Source organism: Monomorium pharaonis, chromosome 2 (assembly GCF_013373865.1).
Source record: "Monomorium pharaonis isolate MP-MQ-018 chromosome 2, ASM1337386v2, whole genome shotgun sequence".
In the NCBI taxonomy this organism is placed as follows: Eukaryota; Metazoa; Arthropoda; class Insecta; order Hymenoptera; family Formicidae; genus Monomorium; species Monomorium pharaonis.
In genome coordinates, this window is record NC_050468.1 from 26,332,499 (window position 1) to 26,352,384 (window position 19,886).

General features: G+C 34.6%; 2 protein-coding genes across 2 annotated transcripts in view; one reads left to right on the forward strand and one right to left on the reverse strand.

Annotated features, from left to right (window-relative positions):
- The window catches only part of LOC105832536, a 161,860-nt gene that overhangs the window by 98,323 nt on the left and 43,651 nt on the right, over window positions 1-19,886 (forward strand). The window lies entirely within an intron of this gene.
- Window positions 7,629-14,577, reverse strand: LOC105840946 (chymotrypsin-2). The gene is made up of 5 exons (XM_012688036.3): window positions 11,357-14,577; window positions 9,954-10,107; window positions 8,789-9,032; window positions 8,055-8,192; window positions 7,629-7,887 (listed from the first exon to the last, which is right to left on the reverse strand). Exons 1-5 carry the CDS (start codon window positions 11,406-11,408, stop codon window positions 7,729-7,731), a joined length of 747 nt encoding a protein of 248 aa, XP_012543490.1. The 5' UTR covers window positions 11,409-14,577; the 3' UTR covers window positions 7,629-7,728.

Genomic DNA, 19,886 nt, shown 5'->3' on the forward strand with positions numbered 1-19,886 from the left:
TGATCGATTGTACGTTACAAAAAGATGTTTTTAACCAAATTTGGAGGAAATCGTACCATGCGTTTAGGCGTGAGGCGCAAAAGACGATCAAAATTAATTTTTTAATTATTTATAACAATTAGGAAAATGCACGTCCTCTCGCGAATGGTCGATCAGTCGATTGTGCGTTACGGTAAGATATTTCTAGCCAAATTTGAAGGAAATCGTATTTTGTGTTTAGGCGTGAGGCGCGGAAAACGATAAAAATTATTTTAAAAAATTTATCACAGTTGGTAAATTACAAGTTTTGTCGCAAATGATCGATTATGTATTATAATGACTAAACTCTGTGCGAATTTCTTAAAGTTTGTTAAAAATCTCATAACCAGGGAATTTTTAATGTTTGATTGAATGGCGCCCCCTGGAAACGTTTATATGACTTTTGGCCCTGACCGTCCGACATTTGGCTGCTGCCTTTGGTTGCTAACTTCAGCTACATTGTGTGTATAAAGTCAAATCAAGTATTTTTTTTTCTCATAGACATTAGAAAATCTGGTGATTTTAATCATCGGAGAAAGGACTTTGATGATTTATATCTCTTATTTGTATTTTTGTATCAGATTGACAGATCTCGTTGGCCATAATAGAATTGTTAAAAACATGATTCTCAATTATTTCAAGTAATTTGTCTGTTTCGTCCATTTAACTGTTTAATCGAAGCTGCTGATTCAGTTTAAATATGCTGAACCTTACTATTAATTGCAGTATAAATAGACCAAATAAGTAATTCAAGAAATAAAAGTGAATTTCCCACTTTAATAAATAAGATTGCAAGATCACTACAATAATGAAGTAAAATATCTTCCTCCGGCTTATTTATAGCCGTTGAAAGTTATTTTATACTTTGGCTTTTTTAAATATATCTCTAGCATTTAAATAGATTATTTGAGCTTTCACATAGAAAGAGAATTTTTACGATAATAGCGAAAGATGTGTGTTTCTAATCATTGCATCTATTGAAAGTTATCTAGTGGCATAGATTTCTCATTAAAATAAACGATATTAATTAAATCATTAATTAAATCATTTTTAAATGTACGTAAAATTTGTAAAATTAAAACATACATTTTAATACAAAATAAGAATATGCACAAAACATTCACTGAAATGTCAATACGCTGTGAAAAGATCTCGAAAATACGAGAATTGTTTCGCAATTTATTCCAATTTTATTTTGCATTTTCTTTACGACAGTGTCTTTAATCAGTCACGTAACTGACTTTTAAGCTTCCGCAAAGAAACTCGATATAGGCCTTTTATATCGTGAACATCTTCGACATTTATTATTTTCCGCTTCACTTCTTGTGATAGCATTAATAATAACGTACACCAACGAGAGCAAAATTCAAGAGTGTAGCCGCGCGACATAATTTACTGACGCAAATAACAGATAACAAATTGACGTCCTTCTTTCGCCTTATCTTTTACACTCCTTCTTCCTTTTTTCAGTCCGACTTGGGAGCATGTGCGATGTCTGCCCTGGCTTTTCGATATTAAACCGTTGCTATTGACCAGACATTCGGTGTGCCATTAGTCTTCAGTGGAGTAGACTTTCCATTGAACGCCGTCAACGACGTCGCGCACTTGCAGCCCTTTTCTCTTCAGCTCTCTTCGGGATATTTTCTCCATTCGGGTATTTCATCGCTTTCGCCATTTGACTCGCAATGCGACGCTCGCGTTACGCGTCGCATTCCCTCTTCTTTCTCGCTGCCGTCGTCGTCGCGACCGAGTTTACGGGGAATATAAAAATGCTGAAAAAGTCCACGGACCCACGATCGTGCCATCGAGTGAAGAGGGGGGAGGGTGAGACGACGGAGTGGAATTAATTCGGATCACGGAGACGGCAGTACTCGCGGAATGTGTCCAGGTGCACATATGCGCGGTACACGGGGATCTCGAGCTCCTTCGTATGACAGGAACGTCGGCGCGGAGCGTGGCTTGGACAAATTCCCGTTTTTGCGTAAATATTTATAAAGCCACCCCTCCCCCCCGCGCGCGCGCTCCAAACCCGTGTTTTTTTCTGCAGTTAATATTGCACGTGGTCGTGTCGAGCGTGTGTAAATATTTTACATGTATGCTGCGCGTGCACAACGGTATCGACTTTGTTACATCAAGGGCCCTCGCCCTTTTCGCACCGGACGGCGTCTTTGTTTCACACAATTTAATTGTGAACCGCTTCAGGTCTATCGGTACGGTGAGTTATTTGGCGTTCCTTTAAACTTGCTGTAAATTTATGTGGAGATTACATCCCTGTTCGCCGCACACGAAGAAAAGAGGACGTAAAACAGGCATGTAATGTATGTATAATATATTTTTTATCTTGATTAATCTGAAAATACGAAGAATCAAGTGCCAGTTTACGATATAAACTTTTTTTTACAATATTTCTCCGGTTTCTTCCGTCTTCATTTCTCTCACTCGGAAGTAAGAGTTGTCTGAAGGTAATCAAAAAGATAAGAGATTCCTGATATTTTTTGTTCTACGCCAGAGAAAGTACATATATACTTGATAAATAAATATACTTTATTGAGTATGTACCGCTCCTCCGTTGGCACGCGCTTTTGAAGATAACGCTTCTGAATTCCTCGCGCTTATCGCCTCGGAGATCCGAGTGAGATTGATGCGCCGGGACGGGTTAACGCCTCATTGCCGAAGGCGACCGTGTGGCGGATTACCTCGCCTCGGCAGAAATTAATAAATCCGCCGTTCGTTTTTTGGCTTGTTAATCCATTTTCTTCCGCGCGCACGCGGACGTGTCGTTAGTTGCACGGCTACGTCGTCGTACGAATGGAGTTCGCGCGTCGTTTGCTCCGCGCCGGGGACTGATTAACGCGTATATCGCTGACGCCGAGATTAACTTGTAACGGCGGTTTGCCCGTTTCGTCCCGTCTCATCCGGGATGAGCGCGCGGAATCGCGCGGCGCGATCCCAACGGAAACGTCGATATTCGACGGGTCTCTCATTTGTCATTCGACGAGGTGGGCGCGCGCGCGCGCGCGCGCCGTGCATTTTGCTCGATTAACCAAGTAATTTGGCGCGTTTAACGGTTTCGCTTTTCCATCAATCACCGCGTGATGGATCGGCGCTCGGCCGAGACTGCCCGTATTTGCGAGTGATAACACGTCTCGCGCGATTACGCTCACTTTGGCGGCGGCGGCGGCGGCGGCAGCGGTGGTGGTGGTGGCTTCGCACGGATAACAAGGCCCTCGTCGTGGAAATTTTTGTCGGATAAAACGTTCCTTCGTCGAGAATTTCTGTCGCCACTATACCGGAACGCTCCGAGATTAATCCTCCCTTCCCCCTGAAATATTCGTCGTCGATGATATATAATCGTCCAATACCGTTGACTTTTATATGACAGAAGACAACCTGCACTTGAACGTGTGCATTTGCACGATTGAAATGGAAATAATAGACACAGAAAAATTTTATTAAGTAATAGCATTTAATAATGTAAAATTTTAATGATGTAGTTTATGTACAGATTAAAGTAATTACTATTTTAATAACTATTAAAAATTGTAATTTTTTTAGAGAATCTGACAAATATTCACAATTCATGTATATACATGTATATGACAAAGTGGTATTTTTTTCCGAGTACAAGATTATTCAGTTTAACAATTAATGAAGCTTACTCAGCTAATATACAAATTTATGAACCAGTGCTGGTGTGCAAATTATATCAATGATGGCTATGATTGTAGTATATTGTCTGTTAAAAATTATTCTTTAATCGGGTCTTCTATTGGGATTGAGGGACATGATAAGGCAATATAACATTTGAGTTTTGCATAGTTTTGCTTCGTCCGTGTGCGTGCCCAGTCTCGCTGCATATTGAAAGCATAAGGTGCAGCCCGGACACGATGGGCTCTCGCGAGGAAGTTACGCCCAACCTCCTCTTCGCATTCTATCAGTGTCACGTGTCACCGCGTGATTTATGGATCAGTCAACGCGTCGGCGTTATCATAAATCAAAGAAAACCTTTCTTTACGTGCGACCGGACCGGACAACACCGTTATTCGGCTATTGAAAATCCACTTTGTGGCATTGTAGTTCGGGGCAACGAATCTGGGAGATAAAACATCCTGAGTGTATCTTAGATATGTGTATGCATGTATTAGGTGTGTGTGTTAATCTTACGATAATTAATCCGCTTTGCCGTGTGTTGTTAGCTTTAGGCTTAGAATGGAAACGCTGGAATACAGCTCCAGTAGTAGGAACCAGCATAAATTATCGATATTGAGAAAACTTCTGGGTAAGCTTTGAGTAACATCAACACGGAACACCGAAGTTATCTATTGACATTACGATGGACTGAAATTGTATGTAAACGTTACTTCGTCAGTCGTGCATAATTATTGACTAAGTTTGCGTTTTTTTTTTGGCATATTTTATTTATACCTGTATTTAAAAGTATTTATATATTTATTATTATTTGTTTAAATAATTATCACGTTTATAAATATTTACATCACTACTAGTTCGTTAAAAACATATTTTTAACGTAAAATTCAAATTTTATCTATTTCCATTAAAAACGAGATATGCCATTCAATAACGGATTATTCCCGCGTTCTTTTTCATCAAGGGGATTAGAACTGGCCATGAGTTATTTTCGCTCGAACTTTTGAGGGATTATAATATTGCGGCGATAAAACAGGTGCGTTCTTATGGCGCAGCTGCTCCACACGAAAACGCCGCAGTTGCCACAGTTTCTGGGAAATCATTTATTTATCTTTAAAAGGATTATATTGTCTAGAAATATTATATGTATATGATATATGTATATAATATATATATGTATATATAATATATATATATATAATATTTAAAAAAGATACATATGTATATAAAAAATAATATTTGTTAGGTGCACGATTTCGTGCACAATATACAACGGAACATCAATTTAGAGAACAGTACGAAATAGAGTGAAAAATTTATTGTAGATATTCCGAAAATTGATAACGTAAAAGCTTTCAGTGTTAACAATAGTCGGGGCTGAACGTTGAAACAGACACAACTCTTTTGAAGCACGTGCAGATGTTCCACGCCATAAATTAAGAACGGGAAGAAAATCTTTGCGCCACAAGTAAATGCGGAGATCATTTTAGCTTTATCCGGGATATCAAAATCTGAACTCGCTGAAAATTGCATCGGTTTCAATACCTGATATATCGAGCAGCATCCAGCGCGAAACCATGACAACCTCTCTCGCGTTGTGCCATACGCGGGGCATACACGGGCGTCGATATGTCGGGGGTGCAAGGGTTTAATGGATACTAATCGATGTCGTGTTAGGACCCCCCTACTGGGATGCCATTACGACGGACAGCGTATTATATTTTTACAGCTATAAGCGCGAACTGTGAGAGGGAAGCTTTTCACGCGCGCGCACGTACATGCGGAACGTTAATTCCTCGCTTCCCTTTCCCTTCCTGCGCATCAACGATGTTGCAATGAACAGTAGATGTAGATATATATATCTGCATCTATTAGATGTTCGTTGCACATGGCTGATGATATATATATATGTTACAAAAAGATTTACATAATTTGCATGAGACTGAAATTTATCGACCGGCTGCCACTGGTGTTAAAACGTGCATTCTGTCAGTCGTGCGCTCGTCAGCCGAGGTACACATTGCCAACGCGGTGCGTGGCGTATGATCGACATTTTTGAGATTGCTATCGTTACAACGTTCCTTCTCTTTCCCTCTCTCTTTCTCTCTTTCAAGCAGGCCGCATCCCCTCTTCCGTCCCGTCAAATTTCGCCGCTGTTTGACGTATCCTATAAGACGCTCATGACGGGCTTTACCTTTTACCCGCTTGACGTACGTCGTTATTTAAACGTCTCGGCGAAGACGAGAAGTGACAGGACTTGGGATAAAAAGTGGAGGAAACGGAGAAAAGACATTAGCATTCTCTCTCCCCCCCCCCACCCCTCTCTCTTTCCTTATCTTTCTCTCGATATGATTTATACTGCGCCAAAATGGTAACATTAAGGGGATGCTGGAGTGACGGTCACATTTGATCGGGATCGATAAAGCAAACATAACGTTTGATAAATATTTTTTTAATATTATTGAATAATATACTGTCCTAATATAGTCTAGCCGAATTAGCTTGAAAAAAGGCCGTTTTGGGAAAAAATTGATAAGGGTTTAACTCTGCGTAAAGCACAATTAACGTGTGTAGATTAAGATAGGTACGTTTGTCACTCGCAAAAAACTGGGGGTCATTGCAAAATTACGAGTTGAAATGAGGAAAAAGTAGTTTTTTGCTTGCGCCTCGTAAACTAAAAACAGAATCAAAAAAAAGTTTAAATAACAATTGTAGGTATTAAGTAGATCTATAATAATAAATTTCGTTAAGATCGGTCCATTAGTTTGATTGTAAAATCGAAAAAACCATGAAAAATGGCAATTTTTTAAATTGTTTGTAACTTTGTTAAAAATTAACTCAAGCATTTGAAAATTGTAAAAAGGAATAGCTTTTATTATGATAAAAAAGTACCAAAAATTTTATCAAAAAATATTAATAACTTTTTGAGTTATATAAATTGTTTATCCGAAAAGCACTCCACTAAAATTTAATTTCTACGTTTTTGAGACCATGCACAAACTCAAACCAAAGTTTTTTCTTTTCTTAAAAAGTTGCAGTATCATATATTGGTATTACAAAATGTGTGCAATGCAAATAAGTGCCTCAAATAAACGTGTAAAATACAAGCTTAATTAATAATAAAATAACTTTTAAAGTATTAACGTTATCAAAATGAAGTAAAATGCATTTGAAAGATGCGTTTTTCTTTAAATTAAAAAAAAGGAATATTGTTCTAGGTTGCTTAGAAGCCAAGATTTTTTTCTTTGAAAAATAACTGTTGCTACAGTTATGAATATTAAGAGATAAAATTTTGACAGCGTCTTATTAAAAAGTTGAAGTAGTCTTTCCCAAAAGTTTGAAGCGATTCATGAAGATTGATCACTGTAAACGTGTTAACAAAAGCAGTATTAATTCGAGAGCGGCGGCTGACGGCGCCGCGCGCGCGCATACAAAACTGATTTGGCGCGTTCAAATTACTTCAATTGTCATTATCTCGAGAACTAAGCATCCTAGAAAGATGATTTTTTTCCCTTTTTAAATTATTTATTTGCCACGTAAAGTATGTATAAATAATTTATATATCTATGCGGCGTGTGCCTATGCTGTATGTTAATATAATTTAATTTTTTTATTACTTTCATATCAAGGAATGTACGTTTTATATTTTTTGCATAATTTAGTGCAATTACCGAACATTTAAAAACTTAATGTTTTAGTTATATTGCTATTAATTGCACTAAAGTTCTTTTTTTAATTTAAATGCTTGTTAATTGTACAAAATAATTATGCAAAAAAATATAAAACGTACACATTCCTTGCAATAAAAGTAATAAAAAAATTATATTATATTATCACTCAAGGGACAATACAATCGCGATTAGCAGCCAACTTTAGGGTTTTACGGTAATTTTACTTAAGGGGATTACAAAAATTGTTGTAAGGTAAAAGTAATAAAAACATTTAAGTGTAATTTGTATGAATCGTGTGCACGCAAATATTTTTTATTTGTGAGATTGATATAGTATATATTATATAGAGTAATAATACAATGTTAATAAGACATTAAACCTTTATCAATTATTAATCAACGTCAATCATATGTTCCTTGATCCAGTCTTGACATGCATATACACTAACAAACACATCGAGTCCTTCTGCTGTACATCCCACGGAATCACCCACGTAGGATGCGATTCCAATTTGAACACCATTGGCAACGAGAGCGCTACCTGCATCCTTCTGCAACGTTATAAAAAATAATTTATAATTTGTACATACATGCAACATACATTCATACATTCAAACATTATTAACAAATTAATTAGTTTATAATTATTTTCCTCTTCTGATAAACTATAAATGAACGAGCGTTTATTTAAAAAAAATATTAAATATGTTTATCTTACAATGCATAGTCCCTTGTTTTCTTCTGAAAGAGTGCATATATGATTATCGGTTACTTTCGAATTTTTAAGCTTGCATTTATCGTGAGGATAAACCTTCAGAGTGATTTCTTGTAAGACGTTAGGTGTAGGTCCATTAAGCTGAAAGAATGATTTATATTGATTCATAAAAATTTGCATAATTATAAGCAGCGCAGTTACAAATTTAAGACTAATCATAAATTATTCATTTAGTACAACAACACATTAGAATTTAGTTTTGTGCAAAAAAAGAACATCTTTGAAGTTTTATTATCGATTAAACGATGTAATTAACAAAAGGAAAATGAGAAAAGAACATTTTGCATCACAAATGTCACAAGTGAAAAAAAGTTATTTTTAAGGGTTTGTTTATATAATGGATGAGAATTTAGTACACTAAAAAATGAAGAGAAAGAAAGAGAAAGAAGGGGAGAGAGGGAGAGAGAGAGAGAGAGAGAGAGAGATTTTTATTCTTCTACAATTAATAATTATAATGATAGGTTTTCTCGAAATCTCAAAAATGCAAAAGAAGAGGTAGCTACTAACTAAGAAGAGATGAGATTACTGAATAATAATTGTATAGCATTTTATGCATATTATAATATGTAATATTATTTAATACAATTTTAATTACCACTAAAATTTTCAAGTTTAATGTTTAAATGATTACAATTAATTGATATATAAAATTATATATTCTACAGAAAAACTTTTATTTGAAGTACACCCCAACCAGCTACAACACAAGGAAAATCTGTGACAGCGATATCTTCTTGTGCAAGGGGAATTGGTTTTACTACGTCACTGTATATGATGTCTCGGTTTAATCGAATGAGAGCGATATCGTCATCAACTCCAGCATCGTCAGAGTACCACACCGCGCTCTCCGGTTGATAAGCATCGCCTGTCTCGTTTAAGTAGATCGTACCCGCGTGAACCGTGATTTCTTCGGGGTAAAAACTACGAAAAATTAATTTTGTTAAAATGCAATAAAGTTTTTAGGCTTTCAATTTCTGACGTTACATATACACAAATATTCAAATTTCTTTATTAAAAAACATACAGTGGAACCCCGCGTTAGTGTACTCGGCGTTAGCGGAAACTATCCTCTCCATGTTATTGTTTTTTTGCAGAATACTGTACGTTGATCTATTCACAAGTAATAAGCGATGAATATCAAAATAACCATTTTTTCTTAAAATCTCAATAATTTAGTCAAAAAAATCGCACAGCGATGAACAACCACACAAAATAAAAGAAAAAGATCCCGCTGTAAGATGCAAGTAACAGAAAGTCTTCGCGATTTTTTCCACAGCAGGTGTAACGCAGCAAAGTTGCATAAAAATTTTTATTTTGATGGGTCAAGCTTTATCATTGTGCCGTTTCGTGAAAAAAAAGAATTAAAATCGCCAAAATTCATCCGAAAGTAGAGTTCAAGCTTTAAAATACGTTTCGGGAAATGAAAATGCGATGATTTTTCGCGGTGTTATACTTATTTGAAATTATGCAAAATTTCGACATAAATTTTCGTATGCGCTAATTTTGTTGCGCCAATATATTATATAATATAATAAATTTAACAGCATTGTAGGAACGAGAAGAAGATTATAAACCACCATTTTATTTTCCCTCTCTTTTCTACTATAATATTCTTTAAGCGTCCAGAGCATATTAACTTTATTTTATTTGCATGTCTTTTTTACAGAATGTATAATATTTTTATAATATTGTTATTATTTTTTTTAAACATTGTTATGTAAAAACTCATATCGTTATATTTTAAAATTAATTTTTAATATATAGTTACACACACACACACACACACATTTATGGAAGGTCATAAAAATATAAACAATTAAAATAAATTACAAAGATACTTACCCATAAAGACAATTAGCCGCAGTGAGAACATAACGTTTATTAATAATTGATCCTCCGCAATAATAAAATGAGCTATTAAATTTTAAAGCAACTTGGTATGGATATTTGCCGAGTGGGGCATCTGTGCCACCGACGATATGTGACGCTGGTAAACCTATAAATAAAAAATTTTAAGTGCTATAACAATAATTATTAAAATATTAATTATTTAAATATTATTATCTTTGTGTTATTATTTTTATGCAAAATAATTTGTTTACAAATTTAATTAATAGACATAAAAATTTTATTGTTTATGTAACATTAATTTTTAATGGCTAGAGAAAAAACGCGAACAGATGTATACATTCTTCTAAATCTGTTTACATAATTATTGTTATGCAATAAATATTTGTGTTATAATGAAGAAAATTTATATTAAATTTAATATATTTTTTATCCAAAACAATTTATCTCATTTTTTTAAACAAATTAATACAAAATAAATAAAAAAATAATACAATATAATACAAATATAAACATAATACAGAAAAAATATGTTAAAAATTAATACAAAGATATAACACGCTAAATTATGACACAATTTGGAAAGAAATTGTGGAAGCATATTTTTTTAATAAAATTGATCATATGTTTATAATTGAATTATAGTGTACATTTTATTCATTTATTTTAGAATTTTATTTGTGTTTTAAAAATATATTATATTATTTGTTTTATATTATCTATTTATTTTTATAATGTATTATTTTTAAATAAAGAAATATTAAAAATTAAACATTAAAATATTTAAATAACACAAATACGTTATATTATATCAATTCTGATATCTAATGTTAAATTGGTAAAATAATATAATTATCTTGAAAATTTAACTGAAAAATTTTGACAAATCTAGTTTTAATTCAAAACATTTTTATGTTTTTAAAAAGTTTGCATATAATAAAAACACAGCTACACAAAAAAAGTGATCTGGCCTGTATACCAGACCCATGTATTCCTATAGATTTAGCCTGCTGAATCCAAATCTGATGTCAGAATTGGTAGATTGGCTTTCCGTTTCGAGAAAAACATCAGCGAAAATGTTCGTTTTGTGGATTTTCAAGTTTTTTTTTTTGAGGTTTTCTCGAAACAGCGAACCAATCTACCAATTCTGACATCAGATTTGGATTCAGCAAGCCAAAATCCATAGAAATACATAGGTCTGGTGTACAGACCAGACCATTTTTTTGTGTGTGGCTATGAAATTAATTACTTTATACATAAGAGAGTTATTTCTGTTCCTTTATAAATTCTTTTTTTTCTATTAGTTTTTATTATTTTCTATGATAAAATTCTATGGTAAAATTTCTCTCTTTCTACTTTATTTTATGACAAAATATTAATAATTTATGAATTCATACCTTCAATGGTGTATGCCAAAGCAATAAATACAAGGCAAGAAAACGCACGCATCTTGATTGTAGATTTATTGGTTTGTTGAAACTGAATCGAATAGATACATTTGTAAGTTTACAGATCTTATTGCATAGATATCAAGATATAAATTACGTATTCATAACATTTTTCCGAATCTTTTCCACGCGATATCATATGATATTATTATTTATAATTATTATTTACATGCATTTATGCACTCTAGATTGATAAGTGTAATAGTTTTAATTAAGGGAGGCGTCTACATCAGGAAGCCAAAATTAAGCATTTTTTAAATGATTTTTTTCTAATGAAACTAAGCAATAGATCTTTTTGCAATTTTTACCACTTAGTGTGCATGTCTTTAAGTACTCAAAACAATTTTTATTACAAAATTTTATTTATTTAATTATAAGTTGTAAGCAAAAATGCACAACTGCCTTGAAAAATTCCTTTTGCACCGCGTGTATGATAACATCCAGTAGAATCGGCTGAAAGGAAAAAACCAAGGTTTTTTGTAAAGTTTATGAGTATATCTTCTAAGTGAACCTAAGAAAGTTATACATTTATTATTAAAAAGTTTATAAAATAACGCTTTAAAAATAAAATCGGTTTTTTGTAAAAAATTTTTGTCTTTTTTTAAAATTAACTTTTTTTTTACATGACTTTTAATTTATATTTTAGGTTCACACAGAAGAATAACCTTTAATTAAGAAAAAAGAAGTGAATCCGACAATTAGTTTTTTTTAATTATGCATGCAGTTTCGAAAAAAGTGGTTTCGAGAAAAACGCGTTTAAAGTTTCCGATCAAAGAAAAAGGTTGATAAAAGCTTTCTAATGATTGTTTATTTGTACTTTTCGATTAATCTGCTATCCCTGCTCCATATAAAATGTCCTCAGTGTCCTCATACAATTCATTCTTCTCCAACAGCTATTGTTTATCGTAAGTACGCGTTTCCTGCGTAACAGATCTGCTACGACGATTTTGGCTAGTCGTGCGATTTTTTTTTATTCTATTCGCAACATCTCTGCATACTGGTCCAATAACTATTTCCATGCATGACATGATTCTTAGAACCGACAAGTAGCCTTTATTGAAAATTCCAGCAGCTATGTAGACAGCAATTTTAATGATTTTGCGCCGCAATGGAGGTGTTTTGGGGCAAGTCGCCAAATCATCGTATTAAAACTATCATTGGCATTTTGTGTATGCCAACACCTCTCAAGTAATTCTTTCCTTGACATGGAATGTATTTTTTCAAAGACCGTTAGGAATTCTTACCTGCCGTCCCGCTCAGAGCGCTCGGGATATGCGCACTGCTTGTGTTCATTTCGGCTTGATACAATTTGAATCTATACTTGGGACTTCAGAAGCATGTTCTACGGATGAAATACTATCGATTTAAGCAAAAAAATTTCGATTTTTTAGACCCTATAATGTAGATGCCCTCCTTAAACTCGCATTTTTTATCAGCATAACTTCTTTCGAAAGAATGGAAATTTACGTCCATTTATCTGACGACGTATATATTGTAGTCTTATTGTTAATTCATTTTTATCATCGATTTAATTTATACTTAACATTCTAGTCTATGACATCGTTAATAAATTGCTTGTAACGGTTCACGTCTATGGCTTTTTTTAAAAACTTGCCAGTTCACGATTTACGCCTCTGACATTTTTTAAAAACTTGCCAATTTACGATTTACGCCTCTAATTTTTTTTTTTAAATTAGCCAGCTCACGATTTACGACTCTGACGTTTTTTAAAAATTAGTTAGTTTCCGATTTATGCTTCTGACATTTTTTAAAAACTTGCTAGCTCAAGATTTACGCCTGTGGCTTTTTTTAAAAACTAGCCAGCTCACAATTTACGTCTCTGACATTTTTTAAAAACTTGCCAATTAACGATTTACGCCTCTAACTTTTTTTTTAAATTAGCCAGCTCACGATTTACGACTCTAACGTTTTTTAAAAATTAGTTTCCGATTTATGCTTCTGACACTTTTCAAAAACTTGCTAGCTCACGATTTACGCCTATGACATTTTTTATAAACTTGCCAGTTCACGATTTACGCCTCTGACATTTTTTATAACTTCACTAGCTCACAATGTATGCCTCTGATAGCAAATTAAAAATTAGCTAGCTTGTGACATTCGCTTCTAGCACTTTTCTTGCAAATAGCCTCCTCACGATAAACGCTTCTGTCTTTTTTTAAAAACTAACCAGTTCACGATTTACGCTTCTGGCATTACTACCACTATTACTGTTACTTCAAAAAAGAAACTATAGAATAATAAATTTTACACGTATTCACGGTGCAATAATCTTATATGCTCATCCCTTTTTACAAATACATTAGGAATATAATGTGCAACTACAAAATTTACAATTAAAACAAAGTTACAGTTGCAAACTTACAGGTCCCAACTCAACTCGCGTGAGTCGTGAGCCGAATGCACTTGGCTTTTATATCTCTCCGTCCACCGGCCTAACTCCTGTCTCGATAGAGTGAGACGGAGAATAAACAGAAAGCATAGTCATTTTGTCTATCCTTTTTTTGTTTATTCTCTGTCTCTATTGAAACGGCACGTGCCGGAGAGGAAAAACTGCTCGGCGGCCGAGTCGTCGAGCCCTACATTGTACATGACGCGATGTCAGAGTGTGCTGCGATTCCGAGCCCGGGCGCGCGCGCGCACACACACACACACACACACACAACCTTTATTAATTGATTTTAATTTAATATTGATGTCAGATATAGACCTGAGATTGACAATCGATCTAGGCTTAATGATAATTTTTATGTGCCCAAGATCCATCTTAATTCTAAGCATACAAAACATAAGAAATGACTCTTAAAATATAAGATATTAAGACATTGATTTTTAATTAACAACATTTTATTTATTATAAACTATTTATACTACAAAAGTACTATTTACCTATATTTTATTTATTATAAATTTATACTGCAAAAATAATATTTCCTGCAAACAGTTTGGTAAAAGTTTGTATTTTTGAATAATTACAAAAATAAAGAGAAGTCTACTTAAATCTTATAAAGTTTATTAGAGATTGATATTAAAGTTATTAATCTCAAAAATAAAGATAACTAACAATAAATCCCACGTGGATTTTATATCAAATAAAAAGCTATTTATAAACTACAAAAATAATATTTTTTTAAACAGTTAAGTAAAATTTTGTAGTTTTGAATAATTATTAAAATAAAGAAAAAAGTCGATTTAAATCTTATAAAGTTTACTTATTACTCTCAAAAATAAAGATACCTAAAGATGAATTCCACGTGAATTTTATATTAAATAAAAAAACTATAAATAATAAATAAACTTTAAAAATAATATTTCTTTCAACAGTTAAGTAAACCAATATGGTTTTAGTTAAAATAAATAAGGTCGGCTTATCAATATTAGTTCCAATAGTAGCCAAAAGTCGTTCTGCCAATGTTGGGATCCAGTTCTAAGCCGCACAGTGGCATCAGCTAGGCGTTTCAAAGTTGGCTCATCAATACTGATTAGAATATCGGGTCTAAATAACGTTACAAAGTTTGTGATACAATATATTCAGCTAAATATCAGCCAAAACTGGGTGCTTCAATTTCGGCTGAGCGATGTCAGACCAAATCATGGCCACGTTGGCTATCTCGGTGTTAACGCGTTAACAAGTGAAATGGCCCCGGCGGGTAACACAAAAAAAAAGAAACTCAGTCTATACAAAAAAAACAATATATTTAAATGTTAGGTATGACAACTAGATATTTAATATTGCGGTAACAAAGGATGAGATTTGCGAAGGTTCCCGTCGGAAGGTCTTCTAACGCTTAGTCAAAAAACGGCTCGAACGTTGACCGTCTACAAAAACGAGACGACTCGCTTTGGGTCCGACTCGTGGAGCGACTGTCGCACTTATGCTAAATTTCACAACTATAGTTCGGAAAATTAACTCTTACATTCAAAATAACGTGATTCGCTCAACATATGTAACGCTCGCGAATTGCCTCGATTTGCGGTAATCCGGCAGATCAGTCCGATCGGCGCGGAGGCGCCAAGAGTGCTGATGGACGCAGGTGATCTTAGATCTGCGGATGCGGGCGAGCTATTGTGTGAATATGCAAAATTGTAGTGGTTCTTGCAAGCCACTACAATTGTGTGTCCAACAGATCAGTCCTATAGGCGAAACGTTCTCAGAGGTGCCTAAGGACGCAGGTGATCTCGGATCTGCGGACGCGAGTTATCAATTCGTAAAGTCTATGATTTGTTAACGCGTTGAAAATGACTCAGTAGGCATGCGGAGGACTTTCCTGTTTTGTATAGCGTGAGGCACAGCTGTTCGATGTCGACGGTCCTTAACCCAGCACGGTAGGGGACCGCTTCCTTAGGACAGCAGCAGATAGTAGCCTCTTGTATCGAATGTAGTTAGGTTCTTGGTGTGGTGGAGGGTGATGTCAAGCTTGATGACATAGATTCGCATACACTTGCGTCGTTCATGGAGATAAGTCCGCTCGAGAGGTTATTGAATATCGCACGAATTTGTTTACAATTTCTATTGTATTCGCAACCGAACTTGGCAAGTAGCCGTTTAGCCGCATAGACTCTATTCACCACTTTGCTCGATAGAAATATCTGTAAGAAAAGATTAGCAACTTAATTCGAGAGAGGTATCCGAACGACAAGATTCGCAATGAACTTGAGAGACGTTTCCGGAAGATTGTCTGCGTAAAAACTAACTCAAGAGATCGCTTGATTTTTCGTCGTGACCGCTGTCCCCACTCACCACTCAGATTTTCGTCGCTTTTCTGAATAATTGATTGGTTAAAAGGGATGTCGAGGGAGTAGACGAATTTGACGCAATTTCTAATAAACGACAAGAAACACAGCAAGCTTAGGTGGCAGAGGTGGGGACAGCTCTTTGCTAGGCGAGGGGGGTGGCCCCAAACCGGTTGACGACAATGCTTTATGATCGCAGATGGTTGCAATTATGCATGTACGGAGATATACGTGCAGGCCGAAAAGATAAAATGCATCGAAATTTCTTAAGTAAACACTGTGTGATCTAACAAAAGCTTATTTGAAGATGTCTGTCGCCAGACCATTCGATATGGTCACGGATTTTCTGTAGAAATTACTTTATTTCCTTAACACTCAGCAAACCCTACATGGGAACCGGACTGCGTTATTGTCTATACTTTAATTTTGGAAAAGGATTTTTAATTCTGTGCAATCAATAAAAAGATTACCATATCCGAAATCACGTTTAATCGGTAAAACAGACTCTTTTCCAGCATCCTCTCAATGCTTTTTGCTTAGGCATTTTGCATCTTGGAAAAATTGATATTATTTAAATGATACAAAAGATACTGATTTAAATGATACAGAGATACAAAATACTTTTCAGCAAATTTGATTAAAACTCACATATGAATATTTATTGATTAAGTATTCAAGTTGGCGAATTTTTTCATGAGAATTGCATTTTATTGTTCTTGGACTTATTATTTTTATTATTGTTTTAAAATTGTACTTTCATAAAATGTAAGATAAAATTTTGAGAGAAAGCCCCGTGAAAGTTTTTCAAAGATCTTCCCTTTTATAGATATTTCAGAGTATAACGGACACGTGTCATATTCGCAAAAAATCTTCGCGACCCTCGGCACTTCACTGTCTTGAGAAAAAAATCATAATCATCTTTTGGAGACAAATCCTAGCGGTTCGACGTTCCGAAAGCAATCTCATTTGACAGCTTACTGCCGCCTTTGCGCCACAATTTGATATGTATTACACACACACACATATGCCTGTGTTACGTGAGCATATCAGACCTTGCAGAAATTGAATCAGCAACGGTCGGAGGAATTCGTAAACGGAAACGTGAACGCAACGGCGCCGCTCTCTCATCGACGCGCGATGCTTCGTTGCTAAAGATAATAAAAGGCGCTCAGCAAATTGACGCATATCGCGGTTTAAAGTTCAAAGTAGTCCACCTGTTCGCTCTTACACATATATTTCAAAATATATAGAGGTAGAAATACATTAACGGATAAATAAATTGCGTTTTTAGTAAATTTCTGTGAAATTGTGCATTAAGCAAATAAATTATGAGTGCTATTCAATATATAGAAGGAAAAAAATCAACATTAAAAAAATAAATTTATATAAATAAACATTTAAAATTAAATATTCTTAGAAAAACAGTTTAAGTAAAATAAAATTAAAAATAGGATATTAATATACAGAATTAAATGTGATATTCTATATAATAAAGTCAGTTGTCAAACGAAAAACATATTTCAAATGTGATATTATTTATCGTAACGATAAAAGATAAAAAGTTTTAGTTAAAGAATAAAATCTTCTTTCTCGTTCTGCTTAACATAGCAGCATATATCAACTACATTCTTGGAATCTATTAATATTGACATGATAATCGAATTTGCTGTTATAACAGTCAGATGTCAAACGATTTTTAATATTTGAACACCCGATATGTGAATAGCTTCGCCTGTGCACACTACATCGAATTGAAGGGAGAGTAATGTAAAGTGCATCATGCTCAGAAACAGGGAGGAAAAATGATCGAAGGAGCCGAAAGGCGATTTAAAGCCACTCTCGCTCCCGCTCACGTACATTTACACGCACATACATCTCCTTTCACCGATATATAACCGCGGTGTCTCGCCGTTACCGGATCCCGTCGATTTCTTAAGGAGCGACTTCGGGGGCGAAATGGATGCCCGGATAAATCTAACGATGATGATCGTACGAAATATGACGGCGATTTGTTGGGGATTGAGAAAAACAGTGACCATTTAGCGGAACGGGAGCTTTTAGCCTTTTGGTTCTTTCGGTTCGGCGAACTCGTATATTTTACACCGTACTCGGTATGTCAATGAAGGGAGGAAAGTTCACGGACAGATTTTCTCAGATACACACAGCTGTGTCTTCTGGCGCGAAGAAGAACCAGAAAATGAAGATATATAAGATGTAGTTCGCAGTTGTACTCAAATGTTTGCAAAAGCTTCGGGAATAATGGATTCACAAACTCTATTAAAAATATTTGTTTAAATCAAAGTTTAAAGTACATATTAAAATTGTCGCGCGACGCCGATTTCGATTGTCTGCTTGCAGAATCGCAAAATTGTACAGAATTTTCTCTCTAAACGTATGGAATTAAATTTTATAACGGATTTAATTCAGGATAAACGTACTGCGACGTCAAGCGGCTGGATCTCTTGCTATTTCAGTTCGCTATAGTAATATAAATATTATTTTATTATTTCAACAAGAGACAAACTGTAACAACATTACTTGACCAAACCGGCATATCTGATTTATGATGATACTATAATTCAGGGAAGGTGATTCTGACGCCGCGCCGTGAAACGTGGCTATTTTATCTTTTCTTTTTACTACCACTCTGAAACTAAAACAGGAAAAATCGGGACTAAAGTTTTGACCATTTCTAACTGTTTGATGGAGTACTACAGCAATATTTTACGTCGGCAGGAGGGAGGCGTTGTGTGCCGATGGCCCTTTTGTTCCCATCAATTTGTTGATGAGTTTAAGCCGTATATTAGTCGATAATTCAATTCGTCAGTAATGTCTGCTGGTGCATTGGTCGGATTATTATTAAAACGATTGGCGTGCTTGCGTCGATTGGAACAACGCGGCTTTTATTCGGTCTCGACACAATGCCGCGATCCTTTTATTAGCGTTAAAAATTTCTGCGTAAAGAGAATGTGATATATTTATTGCAATATAATTATCTAATTAAGAATACAATATAACAGATAAAACATATATATGTGTGTGTGGGGGGGGAGGAAGGAATATAAATGAGAAACAAAGTAGCATTGTTTAAATTTAATAGCTAAATATAGTATCGAGTTTAACAGCGTGATCACGCTGAATACGTTCTAGGAAAATGTACAAGTTGTAACGTGAAATTTAGTACTCTCGTCATTTATTACTTTTTGCGATGCAGACAAAGATCTCGCGGCGCTTAAAGCCTTTATTATAGCCAAATTGCGTGGCACTTAGCTTTAAACGTCGTTAAGCGTTGAGAGAACTCTACTTTATTTTACTGTTCCTCCGCAGGAAGAGGCAAGAGGCGGCAGAAGAGAGCATGAATGGAAAACAATAAGACCCCCGGCGTAATTGTCTCAATATTTAATCCTTTCTTATGAATAATAAAAATGTAGAAGCTAATAAGTAAGGTACGACTTTTCATTGTCATATTATTCTTATCAAAAAAGCGCACTGTTCTATTTAACACACACGCGCGTACTGAAAATAGACTAAATTCAATTTCAAAATAATTTAAACCCCAAGCTGAAATTTTTCTCTTGCTTTTAACTTTAGTTTTGGGATATATGTAGATTTTAAAGGATTATAATAGATTACATATATATACTGAGGAACAAAATTAACGCAACAAAATTTTATACCAAAATTTTACTCAACTTCAAATAATCGTAACTTCGCGAAAACTTATCGT

Coding starts and splice junctions, on each gene's coding strand:
- LOC105840946 (XM_012688036.3), bottom strand. CDS start 11,408: ATGCGTGCGTTTTCTTGCCTTGTATTTATTGCTTTGGCATACACCATT. Junction 10,108..11,356: donor TTTGGCATACACCATTGAAG/GTATGAATTCAT, acceptor TTTTATTTATAG/GTTTACCAGCGTCACATATC. Junction 8,193..8,788: donor CTGGTTGGGGTGTACTTCAA/ATAAAAGTTTTT, acceptor TCATTCTTTCAG/CTTAATGGACCTACACCTAA.